The sequence below is a fragment of the Eubalaena glacialis genome, chromosome 19 (assembly GCF_028564815.1).
Source record: "Eubalaena glacialis isolate mEubGla1 chromosome 19, mEubGla1.1.hap2.+ XY, whole genome shotgun sequence".
Classification (NCBI taxonomy): domain Eukaryota; kingdom Metazoa; phylum Chordata; class Mammalia; order Artiodactyla; family Balaenidae; genus Eubalaena; species Eubalaena glacialis.
In genome coordinates this window covers 43,753,731-43,771,139 of record NC_083734.1, presented here as the reverse complement: position 1 = coordinate 43,771,139, position 17,409 = coordinate 43,753,731, and the positions used below count along the sequence as shown (strand labels likewise).

General features: G+C 41.3%; 2 protein-coding genes across 2 annotated transcripts; both read right to left on the bottom strand.

Moving 5' to 3' along the window:
- Positions 1 to 5,837: 5,837 nt before the first annotated feature.
- Positions 5,838 to 6,227, bottom strand: LOC133080282 (keratin-associated protein 2-3-like). The gene has a single exon (XM_061176178.1). The coding sequence runs from the start codon at positions 6,225 to 6,227 to the stop codon at positions 5,838 to 5,840; it is 390 nt and encodes a 129-aa protein (XP_061032161.1).
- Positions 6,228 to 12,763: 6,536 nt separating this feature from the next.
- On the bottom strand, positions 12,764 to 13,153 carry LOC133080280 (keratin-associated protein 2-3-like). Its single transcript, XM_061176176.1, has one exon. The coding sequence runs from the start codon at positions 13,151 to 13,153 to the stop codon at positions 12,764 to 12,766; it is 390 nt and encodes a 129-aa protein (XP_061032159.1).
- Positions 13,154 to 17,409: the final 4,256 nt, after the last annotated feature.

The window sequence follows — 17,409 nt, the reverse complement described above, 5'->3', positions numbered from 1 at the left end:
TCACAGAATACTGATTTTCTCTGAGGCATGACATGCTTTATACTTGCCTTTCTTGTGTATGTGATATGGAATCGTGTAATGAGAAGTTTTTTCTTACTATACCTTGACATGGGTGCTACAACTATGAAGGGATAAGACAGAGGTTTGTTCTCCATCACAGATGTAGAAAACAAATTTATGGTCACCAGAGGGGAAAGGCGGGGAGCGATAAATTGGAACATTGGGATTGACATGTACACACTGCTATATATAAAATAGATAACTAATGAGGACCTACTGTATAGCACAGGGAACTCTACTCAATACTCTCGAATGACCTGTATGGGAGAAGAATCTAAAAAAGTGTGGATATATGTATATGAATAACTGATTCACTTTGCTGTACAGCAGAAAGTAACACAACATTGAAAATCAACTATACTCCAATAAAAATTAATTTCAAAAAAAGACAGGATTTTTCAGCAAACAGTGTACACGTTTATGATACACTGTTCAAAGCAGTGGATTGGGGAGGTAACGCAGCTGTTCTGTGATGGCGTGGCTAGACGTGTGATTGATGGACACGCTTCTTTGGGAATCGTTGCCACGGGCAGTTGAGGAATTGCATGGGGAAAACGGTCTCATTACTTTTCACCTTTACTCCTATGATTCACCAGACAGGGTTTTGGATCACTTTAGGATCATTGCCATAATTCAAAAGAATGTGCCTCAGGCCCCAGGAGCTAAAGCTTCCCAAATGGAATTTCAAACATAATGTCAAAACTTATAAAGAAATGCAAATTGACTGAATGTATATTGACACAATTGGGGAAACAGAGGAGGGAGAAATCAAGTACAATCTCATCGATGTAGACCTTCAACTCTCTCTCTCTCACGTTCTGTTGTCCATGGGCACTCGTGATTTTTTCAAAGCGGTAACCAGAGCCTAGATTTAAAAAACTTGTATGTTCTGCTCTCTTTTCTCTTTTTTTCCCCAGCTTTCTTGAGATATAATTGACATATAACATTGTGTCATTTTAGGTGCACATTGTGATGGTTTGATACACATGTATATTGCAAAATCTTTACCACCAAAAGGTTAGTTAACAGATCCTTCACCTTACATAACTATCATTTTGTTGTTGTTATGATGAGAACATTAAAGCTCTACTTGCGTAGCACCTTTTGAGTAGACAGTATACAGTTGACCCGTGCGCAGCACGGGTTTGGACTGCACGGGTCCACTTATACGCAGATGTTTTTCAGTAGTAAATACTACAGTGCCACGCGACCTGAGGTTGGTTTCGTCGTGGAGAGGGAGGAAATGCAAGTACAGAGAAACCATAGATACAGAATCTCGGATCCAAAGGGCAGAGGGTCGGCGCCCCTAAACCCAGAGTAGTTCAAGGGTCAACTATAGTATTGTTAACATAGTCACCGTGCTGTACATGAGATCCTCAGAATTCATTCATCTCATAACTGGAAGTTTGTATCTTTTGACCAACATCTCCCCATTTCTCCTACCCCTCAGCCCCTGGCAACTACCTTTCTAGTCTATGTTTCTTTGAGTTTGATGGTTTTGATTCCACGTGTAAGTGAGATCATATAATATTTATCTTTCTCTGTTTGACTAATTTCACTCAGCCTAATGCCTTCAGGGTCCATCCATGTTATCACAAAAGGCAGAATTTCCTTCTTTTTATGGGTGAATTATATATAGAAAACATTGTGTGTATCCATTCCTCTGTTGTTGCACGTTTAGCTTGTTTCAATGTCTTGGCTGTTGTGAATAATGCTCTCATGAACATGGGAGTGCAGATATCTCTTTGAGATAATGATTTCATCTCGTTTGGATGTATTCCAACAAGTGGGATTGCCGGATCATAGGGTAGGTCTATTTTTAAATTTTTGAAGACCCTCCATACTGTTTTCCATAGTAGCTGTACCAATTTACATTCCTACCAACAGTGCACCAGGGTTCCCTTTTCTCCACATCCTCACCAGCATTTGTTATCTCTTGTCTTCTCGATAATACCCATTCTAACATGCGTGAGGTGATATCACATTGTGGTTTTGATTTGCATCTCCCTGGTGATTAGTGATGTTGAACACCTTTTCATGTACTTGTTGACCATCTCTATGCCTTCTTTGAAAAAATGTTTACAAATCCTCTACCCGTTTGTTAAGTGAATTGGTTTTTGGTTTTGTCTTGTTTTGTGTTGTTCTGGTGTTATTTAGGAGTTCCTTAATTTTTTGGATATTAACTGCTAATCAGATATATGGTTTGCAAATATGTTCTCCCATTCAGTGGGCTGCCTTTTCATTTTGTTGATGATTTCTTTTGCTCTGTAGAAGCTTTTTAGTTGGATGTAGTTCCATTTGCTGGCTTTTGGGTTTCTTGCTTGTGCTTTGCTCTTTTCAAGCCACATTGTCTCATAATCAATTTTTCCTGTTGCTTGAGTGGGGCATCTTCCTAAAGATCTCATTCTGTGCAAGGAGAACCTCTTTGGAGGATCACCTCAGTTAAGAAGACAAATTTCCCTACTCCAAACACTTCTGAGCCCAAATTGTTCCAAAATGATTTTTCTCTCCCTTTTACAAAGATCCACAAAGATGAAGAGTTCACTAGCCCTTCAGTAGGCAATTCTGGGGTTTATTCAGTCTAAGACACTCATCCTACCCCATGCCCAATTTCATATCCTGGCAGAGAAAATATGGGTCATGTGTGAATAATTCATGCCACCAAACTCTGTGAACTGACACTGGTGGCAAGTCATGTGCTATTTTCTGATGCCACTTATCCTGAAACCATACAACACTCATTAAATACTTTGCCACTTACTATGTTTCCTTGGGTCTTGAGGGATAATAAAGATATGTAATCAAGGTTGTTGCGAAGATTAAGTGAGCTAATAAGTGTGAAGCACTAAGAACAGTGCCTGGCACTTAGTGTCCTATATTTGTTAAGTTAATAAATATATTTTAATAGGTCATGTTACACTGGTGCCTTATAAACTCCAAATTTTGAACTCAGAACAAAGATGAATGTTTTTGATATGGCAAATGGCCAGTTCTCTGCTCAAATCACCACAGAATACATATTGAATAAGATTTTTCAGTGGGGAGTTTCATTAACAGAGTAAAATAAAAATACCTTGGAGGAAGATATAGAGCTCCCTCTATGTGAACACCAGTCTCTGTAAAGGGGAGTCAGGCTATCGATGTAAAGCTGACAAGACAAATATGTGTCAGAATTGTGGAGAGTGGATTAGCCCTACTGAAAGTACCACAACCCATGCAAGAGAGTGAGGTCTTAGAAAAACATCCTTAAAAGAAAAGGCTGAAAACCAGACAGGTTCTTAGTGGTGATGGGCAACAGATTTTGCATAATGAATGCTAGGGCTTTATTTAACCCAACAATTTCCAACCATCACATTGTGAACAAATTCTAACATGAAAAATACTGGCTTGTTGAGTTCTCAATTCTCAATTGTCTATACAAATGGAGAAAAACAATTGTACATATAATCTGAAACAGCTAGCAATGTTTAAAAATTCTTCATTCGGAACATAGCAAAAGTGCCCCTTGCTTTATGCAATTGAGATGATCGTAAACTGCTAAAATATAAATTCAATGTTTAATAATTTGATCACATTTTAAAGATCTCAGGGACCTCCCTGGTGGTCCCGTGGCTAAGAATCCGCGCTCCCAATGCAGGGGCCCGGGTTCGATCCCTGCTCAGGGAACTTGATCTCATATGCCACAGTTGAGTGTTTGCATGCCACAACGAAGACCTGGCGCAGCCAAACAAACAAAATAAATAAATAAATATTTTAAAAAACCAAAAGATCTCCGAGAAGTCCACTATTTACAACACGGTGGTGTACTCTTATATGTAATAAAAGACCTCTTTAGGAGTACAAACCGCTGCTCTCTAACTTATCTGCTTTAAATTCATTTACACTTTGATAGTTACATTTTTAAGAGCGTAGCATAATTGTGAGAAATTTTTAAATAATTCCCCCCAAATAGATACAGGTTTTAGACAATCCAATTCATCTAAAAATGAAATGTATGTTCATTTTTAAAAGTATATAATTGAGAAAGAAATGAAGAAGAAGATGAATATTATTACCAGTTACTGTTAGATTTTGTTGCCTAATGTTCCAGGTATTTTTTAGGCATAAAAACACATAGGGGGCTTCCCTGGTGGCGCAGTGGTTGAGAATCCGCCTGCCAATGCAGGGGACATGGGTTCGAACCCTGGTCTGGGAAGATCCCACATGCCGCGGAGCTACGAGGCCCGTGAGCCACAACTACTGAGCCTGCGCGTCTGAAGCCTGTGCTCCGCAACAAGGGAGGCCGCGATAGTGAGAGGCCCGCGCACCGCGATGAAGAGTGGCCCCCGCTTGCCGCAACTACAGAAAGCCCTCGCACAGAAACGAAGACCCAACACAGCCAAAAATAAATAAATAAATAAATTTTAAAAAAACACATAGACACGGACACACAGAACACATATTCCCTCACAGGATAGGTTCATATTTTACTGCTTACTTATTTTTTACTTAAAAATAACAGGACCATTGCATGAGGTTTCCTAATAGGTTTACAGTCGTCAACTCTTTTTGGTATTTCTTATATTATGTACTATTTGACTTTTTTCTGATTTACAGCTCATGTCCCTAAGTAGATTATAACCTCTTCAAAGCAGGAACCCCCTTTTCTTCCTTTATATTCCCTCAGGGTGGTCAACTCACTGCCTTATTCACAGTAGATGTTCAAAAAATACTTGTAGATTGGCAGTGATTAATGTGCTTGGAAGAGGCCTTCAATGCCCAGTTCCTGAGCACGAAGATAAGCAGCCCTGGAGAGCCAGTATGGATTTAATATCCACACAAGTCGACATTGTGAATAACATTCTAAATAACAGTCAGAGCTGTAATACATAGAAGGGAGTGTATATTACCTGAAGAAGCAGTTCTACTTGGTCACAAAATATGACAGTTCCTCTGCGCAGAGGAATGTGTCTCCAATCATAGTAAGAGGAAATGTTTGGCTTAAATGCTTAATGTCAGGGGGCTTGCATTCTCCTGGGTCTTTTCTGAACGTCAATGGTTATAATGACATTAAGAAACTTATTTGATCTTTCATTACTCATTGCTCCTTAGCTTCAAAAACAGGCGATTGGCCAGATGCCACTCAAGGTTCCTTCCACCTCTAACATACTGGGCTTTCTGTGCTGTGCTAGCAGGTGTGAGTTCAGTGAATGAATACTCAGACTGGGAATATAAGTGGTAACCCCAGTGTAGACTCCTTACTGGTCATTGTTGAAGAATATTTCTCAGGTGTGCGGCACCTGTCTGGAACCGTGGGCATCTGTGACTCTGTATATGTGACGAAGATATAGCTGTGCCCACCTTCCTTAGCTACTGTGTCCTATAAATGCCATTTACAATGATAAGAAGGAAACTACCCAGACTTAGGTTATTTTAGAGAACAATTTAAGAGGATTATTCTGTATCTTGCTTTCAATGTCTCTGGAAAATTCAGACAGAATCTCCTTAAAGGAAATATCACGAAGACCGCGATTTCTATGCTGGGAGTGCTGAATTTATTAGAAAATCAACAACATGATATAGGAGGGAGCTGGGGTGTTGAGAGGACAGGATATTCTTCATCAGTAGTTCGTTTGAAAAGGGTCTTCGGTGCCTCTTATAAGCTAGTTAGAAGAGAGGAGGAATGGGCTTCTCGAGAAGAGACCTGCCACCTTCTGCTGTGAAGCTGTAGGACAGCAGGATGGAGCCGGCCGTCTCTGGGGGACCCTTACTGATGATGTGCTCCTAGGATGCACTGCTCAGCAGCAGGAGGAAGTCCTGCAGGTGGCCCAGCAGGGGGCCGGCTGGCAGCAGGGGTGGCGGCAGCACGGGGACTGCACAGAGACGGGATGGCAGCAGGTGGTGGTCCAGCAGCAGGGGCGGCAGACCACGGCCTGGCAGGACGTGGGGCAGCAGGTGATGGGGCGGCAGCAGCCGTCCTGCAGGCTGCACGGGGCGCAGCAGACTGGGCGGCGGCAGGGCTCACAGATGGGGCGCGTGCAGCGGGGCACGCAGGTCACGGGGTGGCACACGGTGGTCTGGCAGGACACTGGGCGGCAGCAGCGGGGATGGTGGCAGCAGTGGGGCTGGAAGCAGCCTCCGGCGCAGCCCAGGGAGGAGGAGATGGGGCCGAAGCAGGAGCCGGTCATGGCGGTTTCTGGGGTTGAGTTGGCTTGAGCTGGTGAGAGGAGTTGAGAGTTCTCAGGTGTGAATGTCTTCCTCCTGCTCTGGGCCCTTTATATACCCTGGTCAGCTGCTGATGACCCCTCTTGTTTATCTTTTGGCCAATTAAGTAGACATTTGTTTTGACTAATGATTGCATTGCTGGTGAAATACTCATGATCTCATTAAAGAACATGTGTTACATCCCTAAATATGGATGTATTCACGCTGTTCATCATCAAAACCTAAGCACTCCTCTGCGCCATTTGAAGTGATAGCAGCTCTTCATGCTTATTTTGAGTAGATGGCACCTGGCAAATCCTGGGCAAAAGGGGCCTAAAGGGGCTGCATTTCTAAAGAAATTAAACATATAAGGGTTTCTGGAGCACTGACTAGATCCTATCCTTGACCCCCAAGAGATCCCCTGAAACACCTACATGTGAATCAGACAGGTGTCAGACACAGTCTTTTGTGTGGATTCCTTGGGAAAACATTTATGTTTCACTTGATGTATAGTGAAATGTACATGCCTTGAATAGTATTGCAGCTCATATGCTTGTATTGGAAAGGCAAAAGTTTATTTTCATAAACCAAGTGAGTATTAGAATAAAATATCCAAGAGTGCCATCATTTTTTTTTCTTTTTCTTTTTTCCAGCGCATGTTGCGGCATCTCTGATCTGGCTGGTCACAGAATACTGATTTTCTCTGAGGCATGACATGCTTTATACTTGCCTTTCTTGTGTATGTGATATGGAATCGTGTAATGAGAAGTTTTTTCTTACTATACCTTGACATGGGTGCTACAACTATGAAGGGATAAGACAGAGGTTTGTTCTCCATCACAGATGTAGAAAACAAATTTATGGTCACCAGAGGGGAAAGGCGGGGAGCGATAAATTGGAACATTGGGATTGACATGTACACACTGCTATATATAAAATAGATAACTAATGAGGACCTACTGTATAGCACAGGGAACTCTACTCAATACTCTCGAATGACCTGTATGGGAGAAGAATCTAAAAAAGTGTGGATATATGTATATGAATAACTGATTCACTTTGCTGTACAGCAGAAAGTAACACAACATTGAAAATCAACTATACTCCAATAAAAATTAATTTCAAAAAAAGACAGGATTTTTCAGCAAACAGTGTACACGTTTATGATACACTGTTCAAAGCAGTGGATTGGGGAGGTAACGCAGCTGTTCTGTGATGGCGTGGCTAGACGTGTGATTGATGGACACGCTTCTTTGGGAATCGTTGCCACGGGCAGTTGAGGAATTGCATGGGGAAAACGGTCTCATTACTTTTCACCTTTACTCCTATGATTCACCAGACAGGGTTTTGGATCACTTTAGGATCATTGCCATAATTCAAAAGAATGTGCCTCAGGCCCCAGGAGCTAAAGCTTCCCAAATGGAATTTCAAACATAATGTCAAAACTTATAAAGAAATGCAAATTGACTGAATGTATATTGACACAATTGGGGAAACAGAGGAGGGAGAAATCAAGTACAATCTCATCGATGTAGACCTTCAACTCTCTCTCTCTCACGTTCTGTTGTCCATGGGCACTCGTGATTTTTTCAAAGCGGTAACCAGAGCCTAGATTTAAAAAACTAGTATGTTCTGCTCTCTTTTCTCTTTTTTTCCCCAGCTTTCTTGAGATATAATTGACATATAACATTGTGTCATTTTAGGTGCACATTGTGATGGTTTGATACACATGTATATTGCAAAATCTTTACCACCAAAAGGTTAGTTAACAGATCCTTCACCTTACATAACTATCATTTTGTTGTTGTTATGATGAGAACATTAAAGCTCTACTTGCGTAGCACCTTTTGAGTAGACAGTATACAGTTGACCCGTGCGCAGCACGGGTTTGGACTGCACGGGTCCACTTATACGCAGATGTTTTTCAGTAGTAAATACTACAGTGCCACGCGACCTGAGGTTGGTTTCGTCGTGGAGAGGGAGGAAATGCAAGTACAGAGAAACCATAGATACAGAATCTCGGATCCAAAGGGCAGAGGGTCGGCGCCCCTAAACCCAGAGTAGTTCAAGGGTCAACTATAGTATTGTTAACATAGTCACCGTGCTGTACATGAGATCCTCAGAATTCATTCATCTCATAACTGGAAGTTTGTATCTTTTGACCAACATCTCCCCATTTCTCCTACCCCTCAGCCCCTGGCAACTACCTTTCTAGTCTATGTTTCTTTGAGTTTGATGGTTTTGATTCCACGTGTAAGTGAGATCATATAATATTTATCTTTCTCTGTTTGACTTATTTCACTCAGCCTAATGCCTTCAGGGTCCATCCATGTTATCACAAAAGGCAGAATTTCCTTCTTTTTATGGGTGAATTATATATAGAAAACATTGTGTGTATCCATTCCTCTGTTGTTGCACGTTTAGCTTGTTTCAATGTCTTGGCTGTTGTGAATAATGCTCTCATGAACATGGGAGTGCAGATATCTCTTTGAGATAATGATTTCATCTCGTTTGGATGTATTCCAACAAGTGGGATTGCCGGATCATAGGGTAGGTCTATTTTTAAATTTTTGAAGACCCTCCATACTGTTTTCCATAGTAGCTGTACCAATTTACATTCCTACCAACAGTGCACCAGGGTTCCCTTTTCTCCACATCCTCACCAGCATTTGTTATCTCTTGTCTTCTCGATAATACCCATTCTAACATGCGTGAGGTGATATCACATTGTGGTTTTGATTTGCATCTCCCTGGTGATTAGTGATGTTGAACACCTTTTCATGTACTTGTTGACCATCTCTATGCCTTCTTTGAAAAAATGTTTACAAATCCTCTACCCGTTTGTTAAGTGAATTGGTTTTTGGTTTTGTCTTGTTTTGTGTTGTTCTGGTGTTATTTAGGAGTTCCTTAATTTTTTGGATATTAACTGCTAATCAGATATATGGTTTGCAAATATGTTCTCCCATTCAGTGGGCTGCCTTTTCATTTTGTTGATGATTTCTTTTGCTCTGTAGAAGCTTTTTAGTTGGATGTAGTTCCATTTGCTGGCTTTTGGGTTTCTTGCTTGTGCTTTGCTCTTTTCAAGCCACATTGTCTCATAATCAATTTTTCCTGTTGCTTGAGTGGGGCATCTTCCTAAAGATCTCATTCTGTGCAAGGAGAACCTCTTTGGAGGATCACCTCAGTTAAGAAGACAAATTTCCCTACTCCAAACACTTCTGAGCCCAAATTGTTCCAAAATGATTTTTCTCTCCCTTTTACAAAGATCCACAAAGATGAAGAGTTCACTAGCCCTTCAGTAGGCAATTCTGGGGTTTATTCAGTCTAAGACACTCATCCTACCCCATGCCCAATTTCATATCCTGGCAGAGAAAATATGGGTCATGTGTGAATAATTCATGCCACCAAACTCTGTGAACTGACACTGGTGGCAAGTCATGTGCTATTTTCTGATGCCACTTATCCTGAAACCATACAACACTCATTAAATACTTTGCCACTTACTATGTTTCCTTGGGTCTTGAGGGATAATAAAGATATGTAATCAAGGTTGTTGCGAAGATTAAGTGAGCTAATAAGTGTGAAGCACTAAGAACAGTGCCTGGCACTTAGTGTCCTATATTTGTTAAGTTAATAAATATATTTTAATAGGTCATGTTACACTGGTGCCTTATAAACTCCAAATTTTGAACTCAGAACAAAGATGAATGTTTTTGATATGGCAAATGGCCAGTTCTCTGCTCAAATCACCACAGAATACATATTGAATAAGATTTTTCAGTGGGGAGTTTCATTAACAGAGTAAAATAAAAATACCTTGGAGGAAGATATAGAGCTCCCTCTATGTGAACACCAGTCTCTGTAAAGGGGAGTCAGGCTATCGATGTAAAGCTGACAAGACAAATATGTGTCAGAATTGTGGAGAGTGGATTAGCCCTACTGAAAGTACCACAACCCATGCAAGAGAGTGAGGTCTTAGAAAAACATCCTTAAAAGAAAAGGCTGAAAACCAGACAGGTTCTTAGTGGTGATGGGCAACAGATTTTGCATAATGAATGCTAGGGCTTTATTTAACCCAACAATTTCCAACCATCACATTGTGAACAAATTCTAACATGAAAAATACTGGCTTGTTGAGTTCTCAATTCTCAATTGTCTATACAAATGGAGAAAAACGATTGTACATATAATCTGAAACAGCTAGCAATGTTTAAAAATTCTTCATTCGGAACATAGCAAAAGTGCCCCTTGCTTTATGCAATTGAGATGATCGTAAACTGCTAAAATATAAATTCAATGTTTAATAATTTGATCACATTTTAAAGATCTCAGGGACCTCCCTGGTGGTCCCGTGGCTAAGAATCCGCGCTCCCAATGCAGGGGCCCGGGTTCGATCCCTGCTCAGGGAACTTGATCTCATATGCCACAGTTGAGTGTTTGCATGCCACAACGAAGACCTGGCGCAGCCAAACAAACAAAATAAATAAATAAATATTTTAAAAAACCAAAAGATCTCCGAGAAGTCCACTATTTACAACACGGTGGTGTACTCTTATATGTAATAAAAGACCTCTTTAGGAGTACAAACCACTGCTCTCTAACTTATCTGCTTTAAATTCATTTACACTTTGATAGTTACATTTTTAAGAGCGTAGCATAATTGTGAGAAATTTTTAAATAATTCCCCCCAAATAGATACAGGTTTTAGACAATCCAATTCATCTAAAAATGAAATGTATGTTCATTTTTAAAAGTATATAATTGAGAAAGAAATGAAGAAGAAGATGAATATTATTACCAGTTACTGTTAGATTTTGTTGCCTAATGTTCCAGGTATTTTTTAGGCATAAAAACACATAGGGGGCTTCCCTGGTGGCGCAGTGGTTGAGAATCCGCCTGCCAATGCAGGGGACATGGGTTCGAACCCTGGTCTGGGAAGATCCCACATGCCGCGGAGCTACGAGGCCCGTGAGCCACAACTACTGAGCCTGCGCGTCTGAAGCCTGTGCTCCGCAACAAGGGAGGCCGCGATAGTGAGAGGCCCGCGCACCGCGATGAAGAGTGGCCCCCGCTTGCCGCAACTACAGAAAGCCCTCGCACAGAAACGAAGACCCAACACAGCCAAAAATAAATAAATAAATAAATTTTAAAAAAACACATAGACACGGACACACAGAACACATATTCCCTCACAGGATAGGTTCATATTTTACTGCTTACTTATTTTTTACTTAAAAATAACAGGACCATTGCATGAGGTTTCCTAATAGGTTTACAGTCGTCAACTCTTTTTGGTATTTCTTATATTATGTACTATTTGACTTTTTTCTGATTTACAGCTCATGTCCCTAAGTAGATTATAACCTCTTCAAAGCAGGAACCCCCTTTTATTCCTTTATATTCCCTCAGGGTGGTCAACTCACTGCCTTATTCACAGTAGATGTTCAAAAAATACTTGTAGATTGGCAGTGATTAATGTGCTTGGAAGAGGCCTTCAATGCCCAGTTCCTGAGCACGAAGATAAGCAGCCCTGGAGAGCCAGTATGGATTTAATATCCACACAAGTCGACATTGTGAATAACATTCTAAATAACAGTCAGAGCTGTAATACATAGAAGGGAGTGTATATTACCTGAAGAAGCAGTTCTACTGGGTCACAAAATATGACAGTTCCTCTGCGCAGAGGAACGTGTCTCCAATCATAGTAAGAGGAAATGTTTGCCTTAAATGCTTAATGTCAGGGGGCTTGCATTCTCCTGGGTCTTTTCTGAACGTCAATGGTTATAATGACATTAAGAAACTTATTTGATCTTTCATTACTCATTGCTCCTTAGCTTCAAAAACAGGCGATTGGCCAGATGCCACTCAAGGTTCCTTCCACCTCTAACATACTGGGCTTTCTGTGCTGTGCTAGCAGGTGTGAGTTCAGTGAATGAATACTCAGACTGGGAATATAAGTGGTAACCCCAGTGTAGACTCCTTACTGGTCATTTTTGAAGAATATTTCTCAGGTGTGCGGCACTTGTCTGGAACCGTTGGCATCTGTGACTCTGTATATGTGACGAAGATATAGCTGTGCCCACCTTCCTTAGCTACTGTGTCCTATAAATGCCATTTACAATGATAAGAAGGAAACTACCCAGACTTAGGTTATTTTAGAGAACAATTTAAGAGGATTATTCTGTATCTTGCTTTCAATGTCTCTGGAAAATTCAGACAGAATCTCCTTAAAGGAAATATCACGAAGACCATGATTTCTATGCTGGGAGTGCTGAATTTATTAGAAAATCAACAACATGATATAGGAGGGAGCTGGGGTGTTGAGAGGACAGGATATTCTTCATCAGTAGTTCGTTTGAAAAGGGTCTTCGGTGCCTCTTATAAGCTAGTTAGAAGAGAGGAGGAATGGGCTTCTCGAGAAGAGACCTGCCACCTTCTGCTGTGAAGCTGTAGGACAGCAGGATGGAGCCGGCCGTCTCTGGGGGACCCTTACTGATGATGTGCTCCTAGGATGCACTGCTCAGCAGCAGGAGGAAGTCCTGCAGGTGGCCCAGCAGGGGGCCGGCTGGCAGCAGGGGTGGCGGCAGCACGGGGACTGCACAGAGACGGGATGGCAGCAGGTGGTGGTCCAGCAGCAGGGGCGGCAGACCACGGCCTGGCAGGACGTGGGGCAGCAGGTGATGGGGCGGCAGCAGCCGTCCTGCAGGCTGCACGGGGCGCAGCAGACTGGGCGGCGGCAGGGCTCACAGATGGGGCGCGTGCAGCGGGGCACGCAGGTCACGGGGTGGCACACGGTGGTCTGGCAGGACACTGGGCGGCAGCAGCGGGGATGGTGGCAGCAGTGGGGCTGGAAGCAGCCTCCGGCGCAGCCCAGGGAGGAGGAGATGGGGCCGAAGCAGGAGCCGGTCATGGCGGTTTCTGGGGTTGAGTTGGCTTGAGCTGGTGAGAGGAGTTGAGAGTTCTCAGGTGTGAATGTCTTCCTCCTGCTCTGGGCCCTTTATATACCCTGGTCAGCTGCTGATGACCCCTCTTGTTTATCTTTTGGCCAATTAAGTAGACATTTGTTTTGACTAATGATTGCATTGCTGGTGAAATACTCATGATCTCATTAAAGAACATGTGTTACATCCCTAAATATGGATGTATTCACGCTGTTCATCATCAAAACCTAAGCACTCCTCTGCGCCATTTGAAGTGATAGCAGCTCTTCATGCTTATTTTGAGTAGATGGCACCTGGCAAATCCTGGGCAAAAGGGGCCTAAAGGGGCTGCATTTCTAAAGAAATTAAACATATAAGGGTTTCTGGAGCACTGACTAGATCCTATCCTTGACCCCCAAGAGATCCCCTGAAACACCTACATGTGAATCAGACAGGTGTCAGACACAGTCTTTTGTGTGGATTCCTTGGGAAAACATTTATGTTTCACTTGATGTATAGTGAAATGTACATGCCTTGAATAGTACTGCAGCTCATATGCTTGTATTGGAAAGGCAAAAGTTTATTTTCATAAACCAAGTGAGTATTAGAATAAAATATCCAAGAGTGCCATCATTTTTTTTTCTTTTTCTTTTTTCCAGCGCATGTTGCGGCATCTCTGATCTGGCTGGTCACAGAATACTGATTTTCTCTGAGGCATGACATGCTTTATACTTGCCTTTCTTGTGTATGTGATATGGAATCGTGTAATGAGAAGTTTTTTCTTACTATACCTTGACATGGGTGCTACAACTATGAAGGGATAAGACAGAGGTTTGTTCTCCATCACAGATATACAAAACAAATTTATGGTCACCAGAGGGGAAAGGCGGGGAGGAATAAATTGGAACATTGGGATTGACATGTACACACTGCTATATATAAAATAGATAACTAATAAGGACATACTGTATAGCACAGGGAACTCTACTCAATACTCTCGAATGACCTGTATGGGAGAAGAATCTAAAAAAGTGTGGATATATGTATATGAATAACTGATTCACTTTGCTGTACAGCAGAAAGTAACACAACATTGAAAATCAACTATACTCCAATAAAAATTAATTTCAAAAAAAGACAGGATTTTTCAGCAAACAGTGTACACGTTTATGATACACTGTTCAAAGCAGTAGATTGGGGAGGTAACGCAGCTGTTCTGTGATGGCGTGGCTAGACGTGTGATTGATGGACACGCTTCTTTGGGAATCGTTGCCACGGGCAGTTGAGGAATTGCATGGGGAAAACGGTCTCATTACTTTTCACCTTTACTCCTATGATTCACCAGACAGGGTTTTGGATCACTTTAGGATCATTGCCATAATTCAAAAGAATGTGCCTCAGGCCCCAGGAGCTAAAGCTTCCCAAATGGAATTTCAAACATAATGTCAAAACTTATAAAGAAATGCAAATTGACTGAATGTATATTGACACAATTGGGGAAACAGAGGAGGGAGAAATCAAGTACAATCTCATCGATGTAGACCTTCAACTCTCTCTCTCTCACGTTCTGTTGTCCATGGGCCCTCGTGATTTTTTCAAAGCGGTAACCAGAGCCTAGATTTAAAAAACTTGTATGTTCTGCTCTCTTTTCTCTTTTTTTCCCCAGCTTTCTTGAGATATAATTGACATATAACATTGTGTCATTTTAGGTGCACGTTGTGATGGTTTGATACACATGTATATTGCAAAATCTTTACCACCAAAAGGTTAGTTAACAGATCCTTCACCTTACATAACTATCATTTTGTTGTTGTTATGATGAGAACATTAAAGCTCTACTTGCGTAGCACCTTTTGAGTAGACAGTATACAGTTGACCCGTGCGCAGCACGGGTTTGGACTGCACGGGTCCACTTATACGCAGATGTTTTTCAGTAGTAAATACTACAGTGCCACGCGACCTGAGGTTGGTTTCGTCGTGGAGAGGGAGGAAATGCAAGTACAGAGAAACCATAGATACAGAATCTCGGATCCAAAGGGCAGAGGGTCGGCGCCCCTAAACCCAGAGTAGTTCAAGGGTCAACTATAGTATTGTTAACATAGTCACCGTGCTGTACATGAGATCCTCAGAATTCATTCATCTCATAACTGGAAGTTTGTATCTTTTGACCAACATCTCCCCATTTCTCCTACCCCTCAGCCCCTGGCAACTACCTTTCTAGTCTATGTTTCTTTGAGTTTGATGGTTTTGATTCCACGTGTAAGTGAGATCATATAATATTTATCTTTCTCTGTTTGACTTATTTCACTCAGCCTAATGCCTTCAGGGTCCATCCATGTTATCACAAAAGGCAGAATTTCCTTCTTTTTATGGGTGAATTATATATAGAAAACATTGTGTGTATCCATTCCTCTGTTGTTGCACGTTTAGCTTGTTTCAATGTCTTGGCTGTTGTGAATAATGCTCTCATGAACATGGGAGTGCAGATATCTCTTTGAGATAATGATTTCATCTCGTTTGGATGTATTCCAACAAGTGGGATTGCCGGATCATAGGGTAGGTCTATTTTTAAATTTTTGAAGACCCTCCATACTGTTTTCCATAGTAGCTGTACCAATTTACATTCCTACCAACCGTGCACCAGGGTTCCCTTTTCTCCACATCCTCACCAGCATTTGTTATCTCTTGTCTTCTCGATAATACCCATTCTAACATGCGTGAGGTGATATCACATTGTGGTTTTGATTTGCATCTCCCTGGTGATTAGTGATGTTGAACACCTTTTCATGTACTTGTTGACCATCTCTATGCCTTCTTTGAAAAAATGTTTACAAATCCTCTACCCGTTTGTTAAGTGAATTGGTTTTTGGTTTTGTCTTGTTTTGTGTTGTTCTGGTGTTATTTAGGAGTTCCTTAATTTTTTGGATATTAACTGCTAATCAGATATATAGTTTGCAAATATGTTCTCCCATTCAGTGGGCTGCCTTTTCATTTTGTTGATGATTTCTTTTGCTCTGTAGAAGCTTTTTAGTTGGATGTAGTTCCATTTGCTGGCTTTTGGGTTTCTTGCTTGTGCTTTGCTCTTTTCAAGCCACATTGTCTCATAATCAATTTTTCCTGTTGCTTGAGTGGGGCATCTTCCTAAAGATCTCATTCTGTGCAAGGAGAACCTCTTTGGAGGATCACCTCAGTTAAGAAGACAAATTTCCCTACTCCAAACACTTCTGAGCCCAAATTGTTCCAAAATGATTTTTCTCTCCCTTTTACAAAGATCCACAAAGATGAAGAGTTCACTAGCCCTTCAGTAGGCAATTCTGGGGTTTATTCAGTCTAAGACACTCATCCTACCCCATGCCCAATTTCATATCCTGGCAGAGAAAATATGGGTCATGTGTGAATAATTCATGCCACCAAACTCTGTGAACTGACACTGGTGGCAAGTCATGTGCTATTTTCTGATGCCACTTATCCTGAAACCATACAACACTCATTAAATACTTTGCCACTTACTATGTTTCCTTGGGTCTTGAGGGATAATAAAGATATGTAATCAAGGTTGTTGCGAAGATTAAGTGAGCTAATAAGTGTGAAGCACTAAGAACAGTGCCTGGCACTTAGTGTCCTATAATTGTTAAGTTAATAAATATATTTTAATAGGTCATGTTACACTGGTGCCTTATAAACTCCAAATTTTGAACTCAGAACAAAGATGAATGTTTTTCATATGGCAAATGGCCAGTTCTCTGCTCAAATCACCACAGAATACATATTGAATAAGATTTTTCAGTGGGGAGTTTCATTAACAGAGTAAAATAAAAATACCTTGGAGGAAGATCTAGAGCTCCCTCTATGTGAACACCAGTCTCTGTAAAGGGGAGTCAGGCTATCGATGTAGAGCTGACAAGACAAATACGTGTCAGAATTGTGGAGAGTGGATTAGCCCTGCTGAAAGTACCACAACCCATGCAAGAGAGTGAGGTCTTAGAAAAACATCCTTAAAAGAAAAGGCTGAAAACCAGACAGGTTCTTAGTGGTGATGGGCAACAGATTTTGCATAATGAATGCTAGGGCTTTATTTAACCCAACAATTTCCAACCATCACATTGTGAACAAATTTTAACATGAAAAATACTGGCTTGTTGAGTTCTCAATTCTCAATTGTCTATACAAATGGAGAAAAACAATTGTACATATAATCTGAAACAGCTAGCAATGTTTAAAACGTCTTCATTCGGAACATAGCAAA